General features: G+C 42.1%; 1 protein-coding gene across 1 annotated transcript; it reads right to left on the bottom strand.

Moving 5' to 3' along the window:
- Positions 1 to 60: 60 nt before the first annotated feature.
- On the bottom strand, positions 61 to 7,964 carry PP2D1 (protein phosphatase 2C like domain containing 1). The gene is given in 19 exon segments (XM_037383706.1): positions 61 to 207; positions 210 to 310; positions 312 to 519; positions 522 to 592; positions 594 to 665; positions 667 to 729; positions 731 to 1,127; positions 1,130 to 1,209; positions 1,211 to 1,236; positions 1,238 to 1,385; positions 4,446 to 4,848; positions 4,851 to 4,978; positions 4,980 to 5,019; positions 5,022 to 5,051; positions 5,054 to 5,149; positions 5,152 to 5,229; positions 5,232 to 5,331; positions 5,333 to 5,402; positions 5,730 to 7,964. Coding segments are annotated over 19 exon segments (2,283 nt in total). The 5' UTR covers positions 5,846 to 7,964; the 3' UTR covers positions 61 to 151.
- Between the last annotated feature and the right edge of the window lie 3,471 nt (positions 7,965 to 11,435).

Here is an 11,435-nt window from a genome sequence, read left to right as displayed (position 1 = left end):
AGGTTTTATTGCATTTGCAGAGTCCCAGACAAGATGTCTGATTTACTGTATGGGTCAGCATTTAAGGTGATTACAAGTAAATTCATGATACAGCTAAAAATAAGCTTGTACTATATATGCTATGTCACTCCGGTTATCCTATGATAAACTTTTAAATGTTGAGGTAATAGGGTTTCTTACTGCATCTGTTCAGGAGTATAACCAAATAGTAATATTGTCTCTTGAACCTGCAGGTAATGCAGTCTTTTCCAGGTGTTCACTAATGTAGCTTGCGCTGTTGTTGTAGAGGGCCCCGGAGTGACCCTGCCTCTCCTGCAGTTCGTGATTCGCAGTTGGCCGGGTACATTTTTGTGTCCTCCTCGACCTGTAGTGGTGGTTTAGAATTCACTGGGGATCCAATCTTTAGCAGTTCTTGACCAGTGTAACTTGCAGGTTTGTCACAAAATATCTTGGAGTCCATTTTTTCTGCCAGTTACTGACGTGAGTCCTAATCGGAAAGGCGTGCTCCGGGATCCTTTGGGGCTGTCTCATGTGTTCAGACCCTATTGCCAGTACATTCTCTTACAGCTGTTTATGGGTGCGACTTGGACCTCACACAGAAAGTGTCAGTGTCTCTTTCTTCTTGCTCTGCAGTCTGTGACCATGGCTGAAAATTGTTGCATAGATACTTTTCTGTCCTCAAGCTGTTTCACTTCTTCAGAGCCACCTTGTCTGCTAGAATTGGACTGTGTTTCTCTCTCTGTTTACTTCGTTGTTACTGAAAAGAGACAGTTATGGATCAGCTTGATTTTTGTGGCCATCGGTTTCCTTAGGAACTCCATCTTCACTTTGCAAATAGTTCCTCCTAGAACATTTTGGCTTATTTTGTTTCAGGTTGCCTTTCAAGTCAGCCAGAAAAATGTCTTTACTGGAATACAGTGTCTCTATTCTATCTTGCCGATCATTAATAGCCTTTGGGTCATTTAAGTTGTCTTCAGTGAGGGGCGTCAAATACTGACACTTAGACGGAGAAGTCCTGTTTTGTTGGGCACATTCATACATTCTAAAATAACGAGTGATTGTTGTTAGAGTTAATGCAAGTACTTCATTGTAATCCAAAACCTCCCAAAGCCCATGAGAAGCTAAAAAAGAAACTGGCAAGTGTCATTGATGGGAACAGGTACAGTATGAGGTACAGGTGTAACGGATCTTTTCAGCAGTGGATCTCCGATGTCCAAGATCCCTTGCAGTTCTCAGGGTGCCCCTCTACTAACCAGTCTGGTTTACTAGTGCTGATGTCTCCAGCATTCTGAAGTCTGATTTTTCTCTTGCTTACATTAGAAGTGCTGTGCTCTTTTGAGAAGCCATGACTGTTTCTGTTTTTACTTAAGACTGCATGTGCATTACTAAAATTAGAAGAAGGTAATATTTTGAATTACAGCATACTGATTTTTTTTAAGATACTGCTGTTGCATTAATGGCCTCTTGCTAAGGACTGGGGCAAAAACTGGGGTCGTAGCTCAATTGTCTACTGTCACAGGCAATAATATGTGCATCAGTGAATCTGGTTCTATTTTACAGCAAAGTTTTCTGTGTTTTTTTTCCCTCCCATTATTCAGAAGACTTTCAGAACTATATTATTCTGACTGCAACTAGACTCTTATGAGGAGTCTTAAGTGACATTTCATTCAGCTTAAGGTGCAGTCTGATAGAAACGTTGCACCTTGACTGGTTTTTAAGCAAGAGTGTGTAGTTTTCCCGAGACACATTCTCCTAGGGAAAAAAGGTGTGCTTTCAAAATACTATGGCTGAATGAACTCATAAAGAAGTTTTAGGTTCAGACTGTTTTTAGCAGTATCAAATTTCTAGTACCTGAAAGTAATTTGAACATCGTGTAGGATTTACAGTTTACTAACATGATGCCTTAAATCTCTTCCGCTGTTAAGGGACCCAAGGGAGCAAGAGTTCTCACAGTCCTCATGAGAAGTCAAGGACTAACTTCTTTCCTTTGGTAGGAATAGGTACTTTACCTTTCCCTCAACACATCTGAAATCTGCAGGGTGAGAATGAAAAGTGTTAGAAATTGCAACACTGCAGGTGACTAGTTTTGTCAGACTTTAATGCAGAGCCTAAAGGAAAGCAGCTCTGAAACAGGGATGGGTTGTTTGAGATCCTCTGTGGCTATGCTGGGAGAAGACCAGTTTTTTTGTGTTAGAGGAGGTTATTGGTCTGCTCCCATGTGTTGGCATTCTTACAGAAGGAACTTAGGCGGGATGGTAGCTTTCCAGACAGTAAGCTGGCTGCAGTATGTTCATTTATAGTATTTTTAATATCATCTGGCTAGACTAGGGCACAGATCTCTGAAAAGTGTTTATGAGTAGGCACTGCTTATACGGTAGTTGTATTTCTTGGGAAGTATTGGCATTGTCTGGCGTAGGAGACAGCGAAGTGTAGTCTGTGTGAAGGCAGATCTCTCTAGAATGTGATTCAGAATATCAAACAAGGACACACTTTTTTAAAAATTGATTATGGAATGTAGATGCCTTAAGTTATGCTGTGTGAATGCTTCCTTGTGCTTGCTCCCTCCTCCTTCCTCTGATTTCCGTGGAGAGCTAGAAGATTGTCTAAAATTTCCTTTGAACCATCGGAGTAAGACCACCAGCTGTAAACCTAACAAAGGGCATAATATAATTCATGTGGAACAATTTGACTGCAAGAAATAGTAAAATCCAGTCACTTCTGGATGCAAGTCTGTTGTCTGCAAACCAGGGACAGGGCAAAACAATCAACAAAAACTAGCTGACCTATCAATGTGGGACTAAATGAAGAAGACAGAGCTGGCCAGCGCCACCATCTCCTGCTCCGCTTACCTGACCATCCTCTTCAGTTGCTTACCTGGTGCTGAAGGAACATGTCTGCTTCTATGAGAACACATTCCTGGGGGGAAAATGAAGCTTGATGTTGTGCAAATATTTTTTTTTGTGATACGTTTGGTGGAAAATTAAGTGTATTAGATTAAATAAATGTATTTAGCAGCGGTTCAAAAATGTGGACTTTAATCATAAAAGGCTTACAGTATCTCTGATCAGCTTCAGGCCTTAACTCATTAGCAGAGCTTGAGTTTACAGTACCTTTAATTGCAGACAGCATAAAATCTCACCTGGGAGGAAAGGATGGAGGCAGGTAACTAGAACCAGAAAACTTAGGTTGGGTGAATTCTCTACCAAATTTTCTTAGTTTCATCTTACCTCAAGCTCATTGTCATAAAAATGGGTTTCTTCAGCAATAAGGTGAAAACAAATACGTCTGAAAATATTACAACCTTTATGTGAGTTAATACTGTGTTCCATTAAAGGTGGACTGCATCTCCTGAAAGGACAGCTGAGCTAGCACTAAACTACCAGTTTTGATACCTGTAACAGTAAAGTTAACTGCAAAAATGCTTGTTAGAGAAAGTATGGCTATAGCAACAAGCATTGAGAAAACAGAGGAGAGGAGGGGGAGTAGTGGACAGACCGCAGTTACTTATTCACTGTTAGTACATTATTGTTTTTAATCTGATCAGGTTTTTCAAATGTGGAATATGGTAGTTTTTTTTCTTGCCTCCTGACAAAAATGAAGCCTCTCAAATGGTTTTTCCTTCCCCTACTGATGTTTGACCCTCTTGATTAATTTCAGTCAAATTTCATATGAAGAAATATGAATGAAGGAGTCTTACAGGTTTTTTGAATACACTCATCTGAGGAGGGCGGAGTACCCACGTTGATGGAAAGCTGCAGTGTTAGCAAACTCCTTACTAATGCTAGGGAAAGTGATAGAGAAGTATTGTAGTGTTGGGTATGCTGGGATCTACTTCATAAGTAAACGGGTCTGAATTGATCTTCCGGAACAACAGTAAACAGCAACCAATTCTGATTTCGGAGATAAATAATTTAGATGATCTTCATCGATCACGTTTTCAGTTTGCTGGTAGCTAAATGTGGTGGCACTTAGTCCCAATGAAACAAATGAATAAAAATCTCTTAGGTGTGCGTTTCATTGACACAAGGGATTTACCAGATCTAAAATCAGAAGATTTGCAATTGCCTGCCCTAAAATGATGACACCTTAAACCTCTTGATTTAAAAAAGGAAAAAAAAGGGGGGTGGGGGCTTACTACTCTTACAGAGGTCACTTGTGTATTATGGAATGGTTCCTAACTGTGTCTTTCACATTGGTATATTGACTTTACTGCTTTAATTCAAATACCGTACCGAGGCTACTTATCTAGTAAATGTAATGCTATTGTCTGATACCAGTATCGGTTGCAAGGGAATTTATCATGTCTCCTTCATGTTGTCAAGTTAAAGCAATTGCTTCTTATTATCTCCAGACGCCTACTGCCAACAAATCTCTAGATTAGCTTATTCTTTCTCTTCATTGGCTAGAGGGAAAAAAATACAAGAAAATCCTGGTGTGGAACATACATACCTATATTAGCAATGTGCAGTAAAGCAGCAGCACTTTTGGCTGTCCAGGCTGATGGACTGTGTGTGGTGTTTTCAGAATGTTTTCTCTCTTCTTCCTCAGTGCCATCTGTCATTTTGCTGGGGATTCTTTCCACCAAACAGGTAACTGCTGAACAATCACTCCAGTGAACTTCAGAAACTTTATTGCTTCCCAGTCATAAAAGTCTATTCTTTCTCCGGAAGGGCTTGGAATATGCTTTGTGAATCCATTCGTAAGTATCAGTCTTGTTAGTCTCATCATTGCCTGGTTTATCTGAGAAAATCTTCTCTTTTTTGCTGTAATCTGCCTAGATTACTGTGGCAAAAGAATCTAGAATTTCCTGTTCATCCTTACTGTTTTTGTAGGAGGAATCCATTTGAGTAGCTGGCCAAGAAATAGAAGGAGAAGCTCTACTGCAACTGTTCCTGCAGTTGTCACACCATGAGAGCCATCAACTAACCGCAGAAAGCACAGATCTGACCTATTTCCGTAGTTGTCATGCACAATAAATGTCTTCCATGTCTCCTTGCCACGTGGAATTTTTATCTTGGAAATTGGTAATGCTTTTATTAAAGAATTATTTACTTGTACATACTAGGACTGTTAGTATTAGCAAAATGATGATATGATGTAGGAGTGCGATTATCCATAAGGAATTCATTTGAATAATCTACCCGTGTGTCTCGGAATATTCAGGAGTCTTGGTCAACTTTGAAATTAGTTTCTGTCTCTGAGCCAAAAGTGCTTCATTGTCAGTCTTTGTGGGCTATCGAAGCCCAGCAAAGCCAGGGGCTTTGTGGTTTGGGGTTTTTTGTGATAAAGTAAGTGGTATGGATATATTGTTTGTTGACATGCAGAGCAAAAAAAGCGAAATATGCTTGGAATCATTGTTCTCGGGTGCAATTGTGACTTTCTCCAGGTGATCTTCCTCATCTCTGGAAAGTTTACAATCAGGTGTTTTTGCTTTGTCCTGAGATTTTTCCTCCCATGTCATTCTATAAAGGAGTTCAATATGTTAAGGAGTTTCATATTTTCATCTTTTAATATTAGGTAACACTACATAACCCTTGTTCTCACTCTCTTAGAAACTGAATTGCATCACTGGTGTATTAATGCATACATGGCCAAGAAACTGGGTAACCTATGTGAGATCATGTAAAAATTGTAACTAATAACTGTTAAAAATCAGCAATAACAGCAAATTCAAGAAGGGAAAAGTTTGGAAATAAGAGTTCATGACACAATTTAGATCATTCTTGTACCTAGCGAGGCTGTAGTCAGTTGTTTCCTCCTTGTGATTCAGTGCGTAGCCCTGTGCCTTGACACTGTTAAACTGTAAATACGAAAATTTCTCATCAGCTTTTCTGTATCTATTCATCACTTTCCAGACATGGTAGTAGAGTGTAATTCCTACTTGGCGTGGGGAGGGGGAAAGGCTTATTTAAGATTAAAAAATATACCGATCTTGCATGGGAAATATGAAATAGGGCCAGAAGCATTGGTGTACATGTTTATAATCAAATCTCACTGTCATTGCAATCAGTTTTAGTTCTGAGGACTTTGAGTCAACTGGAAAAAAATTATTTTATACCATTGCATCTAGGCGCACAGAAGATTAATTACATGTATGTGGACAATATTCTGTTGTTCTTGCTTGCAAGAGCTAGATCTTGCAATGTTCGTGTTCCTTTAATGTAGGATCAATTTTGAACGTGTCAGTTTCTAAGTCAAGAAAGCATAATGAAGAACAAAATGTTGTCAAATGGGCCAAGCAGTATTTGAGCTTTTAGGTGTGTGGGAAACACCCCTAGTCCTTGAGCTGCCAGACCTGTGAGCAACAGCACGCAGCCTCGGTTCTTCTCCAGCCATCAGGATGGAAGGAGGGACGCACTTTGCAACAGAGCTTGCAGAAGAGCAGCGAGGCTGAAAACATGGAATCAAGACCAGGTACTGCAAGGACATCATCTATAGCCCGCACGAGCCTCTCTGCCTGCTCTCCTGTCTCCATGCACCTCTTTTCCCACCTCAGCTCCTTGCTCCAGTCTCCCTTACCAGCTCAGTCTCCTTCCTTGATGCTGTTTAACTATTCTTAGGTCTGGCGCTGGTGCTACAAACCCAAGAGTCAGCTGTGGAGTAAGTCCTTGTGAGACACTTGCTGATAGAGACCAGCCAGTGCAGAGGGGGCTGCCTGAATTCACCTACCGGCACGTCTCCACTGGGCACCAGCAAACTGATGCTGCTTTTGAAATACTGTAACTTGGTCTGATTTAGGTAAAGTTACGAGAATGACAAAAGAGGCACCGCTTGATGCAGTCTCAGCCAAATTTCCAAGCCCTAGTTTAGAATCTGACAATCTTGGACATTCTCTATAAAATAGTTACTAGAATTTTGGTTTAATACATGCAAAATAACATATTCATGAAATCGTATTCTCAGAAACAGCTAGACCATATTACTTGGACTTTTTTCAAATTAATCTGCTTCAGGCTTGGAAAATTTCAGTATGAACAGTTAGTGTCTGCAGTTTTAAGTTACTGAAAACATGAGGCAACCCTATTTGTAGGCAGCACTGATGATTCTACCTGTCATTTGAAATGGGTAAGAAACCTTGTAAATACGAATATTGCTTAGGCAGCAGATGAAATGAGTTGTTTGAACGGCCGCTGTGGCCTGTAATGTGATGTACAGCTAAACCTTACGGCTGCTTGTGTAACAGCCTGTCCCCCTAGATCAGCATGTGACATAAACGTACAGACACCATAGTAACACCAAATCCTGCCTGCTGTGAGAGGCTCAGCTTGCCGGCCTATACATAATCAGTCTACTAAGTATGAAAACATAGTGTTACGCTTCAGTTCATTATGTTTAGTTTAGTGTTTAGTATTTGTGTGTGTATGGGTGAGAAATACCAGACAAAAATTCATCTCTCACAGGTTTTTAATGTATTCTCTCTCCTGAGATTTCTGACTTCCAGTTAATCTTTGTTAACTGCTGTTAATCCACCACCTGGGCAGACGGCAGTGGTTTAGCAGCGGAAATATCCCACAGCCACACTGCAAGAGCAGGCTTCGGTAATTTCATCCTGCTTCAACCTCATCCATTTTCTGGGGCACTGTCTTTAAACTTGATACAGCCACACCTTAAAGTAACTTTTGCAACTGTTGTCCCTTCCAGGATTTCAGCTGGGAAGTACATTTTCTTCTCCTTCACTACTTAACGCTTATTACTGGTGGATTATAAGCTTTTCCATGATTTGTGTTTCAACCCATGGGCATTTTTGCTTTGATGACACTTGACAAAATTCCGTTAAAGGCAAAGCTGCAACCTCCTCCACGCCCAATTAATCCTAATACGTCTTAAAGAACCAAGTGCGTCTGATCAGCTGAGGTAAGTCAGTTACATTTAAAAAGAAAATACCTTCTGAAGAGGGTGATACAGACTATAGTATTAGCAGAGCCACTTAAAAACCCCCTTATGACGCTGTAGTGTACCGTGAGCTTGCAGCTGGCTACAGCGCTTAGTCTGCTGCAGGACCATTCATGGGAAGGTTTCTCGCTCCACAAGAGGTGAGCATCAGCCTCCTTGAGAAATGCCGCACCACTTAGCAGGGCAGATAAGGTGGTACGTGATTAAAATAGCAGCAAAAGGTAGTGCTTGTGTAGAGATCCCTTTCCCTTTATTTGGCGTAGTTTGAATTTGAGACTGGGAGATAGCACAAGCCTTTTTCGCTGCTGTCATTGTGATTATGCACTAAGCCTGAGAAATGTTAGGACTAATATATACAGAAAATCTGGTAAGCTGGTTTTTGTCAGCCTTTTAAATACAAACCCATTTTGCATTTAGTGTATATAAACCCCCTTTGGATTAGAGACAGGAAATTGAAAACTTTCAACAAAACGTTAGTTTGACCTCAGTAAATTTAATTCTTAACACATATTTTATAGATGTTTATACCTTTGTAAGTGGGTGTAAGTGCTAACAAATAACAATTTCAGAGCATCAAAACAGTCCCACTTAATTACAATGTGTAAATAACCAGGTAACCTATGTAATGTCCTATGAAGACAGGCTGAAAGGATTGGCATTGTTCAGCCTGGAGAAGAGAAGGCTCTGGGGAGACCTTAAGGCAGCTTCAGTGCTTAAAGGGGGCTTATAGGAAAAATGGGGACAGACTTTGTAGTAGGTCTGTACTGATAGGACAAGGGGTAGTGGCTTTAAATTAAAAGAGGGTGGGTAGATTTAGACACAAGGAAGAAATTCTTTATTGTGAGGGTGGTGAGGCACTGGAACAGGCTGCCCAGAGAAGCTGTGGATGCCCCATCCCTGGGAGTGTTCCAGGCCAGGCTGGATGGGGCTTTGAGCAACCTGGTCTGGTGGAAGGTGTCCAGCCCATGGCAGGGGGGTTGGAACCAGATGATCTTTAAGGCCCCTTCCAACCCAAACCATTCTGTGATTCTGTGATAATTCATATAGAACAAGAAGATAGGCTACAACTTTTCAGTTACACTCATTTTGCTTGTAATTATTAAAAGGGCAGCCCTGATGTTAATTTTTTTATAGTATGCATACATTGCTTACGTTAATAACTGAAAATAGTGTAAAAACTAAATAAAAAATGAAACGTTCCCTTTGTTGATCTCTTACGGTAAAAAGATTGACCTGGATTTCCTTTTCTCCTTGCATTTCCCTCATCAGGAGCAGATACAAGCTCATAAGGTTTTTTTTGCTGTCAAGTTTAAGGGTAACAGCGAGATACCGACAGCAGAATAGACAAAGCTAAAGAGCTTTCGGCCTCAGAGAGTGAAAGATCCAATTCAGCTCTCCAGCTCACTGCAGTCTCCCTGTGCCTATTTAGGGAGCCAAAACCCAACACTGCTGTATGTTCTGAGCTGAAAATAGAAGCAGGAAAAAAAAAATAAATTAGAAGATGTAGAAGAATGGGGAGCGAACCATAGTTTAAGATTGATTTTTGCCCTTGACAAAAAGGTACGTATTTACTGTTTGTGTCACAACAAAGAGCCTCCTGGTCAGTGCTTAGTCCCGCTACTAGGAAGGGGAGGCTGCCCCACCTCTGCCATACGCTGCCCTGTCCCTAAGAGGGGCAGGACTGAGGCAGAGCACAGGACTGCAGGCCAGGGGCTCGTATGGCAGAGGAAACCATCATCCCAGTAAACCTCTTGTTTCTGGAAACCCTCTCTAGCTGTGACACTTGGGAGTTGCTTGCTGTTTCGTATAGCAAGGAGAGGTTACTTTTCGTTTCTGCAGTTTGGCACTACAATCTCATTTTATAATTGGTGAAGGTGTCACTACCTGAGCCTTGAGGATCCAGGACCTGGTTTGTATCCAAACAGAAGAGTCCCATATGCAGACATCTCCCCTCTGACACACGTCGTTCCTGTCTCCACCCAGAGCGTGCTTCTTCCTTTGTCACAGTCAGCACTTCACTTACACAATCTAGTCCTGAACTCCTTCCTCCATGACGCTTGTTTCTTTATTATTATAATTTGTCACATACTTGGTCATAGAAAACAGTGACTATTGTTGATGCTGAAACCAGCACTGGGAAGATGCCTGCCTGCGGGTGACGGGAGGCAGCAGAGAAGGGGGCTGTGTGATATAAAATGGAGGTCACGGCCTCCCTGAGCTTCTCATCACAGTATTATCAGCCAATATGTATAAACAGGCCTCACTGCCACGCATTCTTGCTGAATGAGCACCAGCTTCCTTGCCTGGCTTTTCCTTCTTCCGTGCTTTACTCCTTGCCCTACCTTCCCTCTGCTCATGCCTCAGCCAGCGCTTCCCTCTCCGTATGCCCTTTGCCACGTGCCTGTGATGCCACAGTACCACAATATGGCTTCATTGCCTTCACACATTCAGTTCTGCTCCTTCCCTCCTGCCCAATTTCCCTCCCCTCTGAGCGTGGCAGAGTTTGGCAGCAGCATCTCCCCTGGAAAATTTTTTATGAGTGCATTGAACCTGCTTACAGAAACCATGGTGGGGACTCTCTTGGCATAGCCAAGACTGTCTTTCCCTGAGCTGGTGTGCCTGATACCACCAGCCCCTGCCAAGGACCCACCAGGTGTGGCCAGCGGGGCTGTAGCATTTGCCACGGTGCTTGATGGTGCTGTGCAGCGTATGCCCAGCAGCATGGCCAGAGCCAGCACCCCCGCTGGGCAGGAGCTGCCTTAGTAGGTCCCAGTTTTTCATGGTCAACCTTTGGCCGAAGAAGCAAAGAGCTAATATCCTCTGTGGAAACCCCTATGTAGCGTTTTTAAAACTCATCTAAGACCTCTGAAAAGCTCTTCACCTGAAAAGACAAACTCATTTGCTAACCCAGCAGCCATGCCCTACACCTTCCCCCAGTTTTAGCAGAGCTGGCCTTCTCATTTTCCAAAACCATCTGCAGAGGGAATGATGCAGAAGGAACAAGACATTGTCTCCCAAGTGAGTCAACTTAGGTGTGCACAGTAGCCTACTTACTGTATCCCCAGAAGCAATCATGCAGCTTGAAGGAAGTCTGCTATGAAAGGTGTGGGAAGAGACAAAGATGAACCTGGTGAGTCACAGGAGCATGCGGGGGGCAGAGCCTGCCTTCAGGACTTGGGAACACTCCCACCTCTAGGCCTGATAATAGGCAAGAAAGAAGGAAGTGATTAATAATTAAAATAATTATGGAATAAATTAAGATAATGTCTCCTTATTTATCTTAATTGTTGTACAAAACTGGAATATTGGGATTCCAGGCCCACCGGTTTTGTGTCACCCTATGAAGGGGAAACAGTCCCCACCATTAGGTCTTAGGTGACAGTTACAATTTGTGACACTGTCCGCTTGGACAGAGGTCCAGCTTCTCAGCTGGAAGGAAGCATCAAATTGGGAAATGGCAAAACAATGGCAAACCCAGCTCTTTCTACACTCCAGCTATTTTGGATCTGTTCCTGGTAGATGGTGGGGCAGTGGTGGCAGTT

The sequence above is a fragment of the Falco rusticolus genome, chromosome 4 (genome assembly GCF_015220075.1).
Source record: "Falco rusticolus isolate bFalRus1 chromosome 4, bFalRus1.pri, whole genome shotgun sequence".
Lineage (NCBI taxonomy): Eukaryota > Metazoa > Chordata > Aves > Falconiformes > Falconidae > Falco > Falco rusticolus.
Note: the sequence above shows the minus strand (reverse complement) of the source record. Positions and strands in the feature narration are given on the sequence as shown.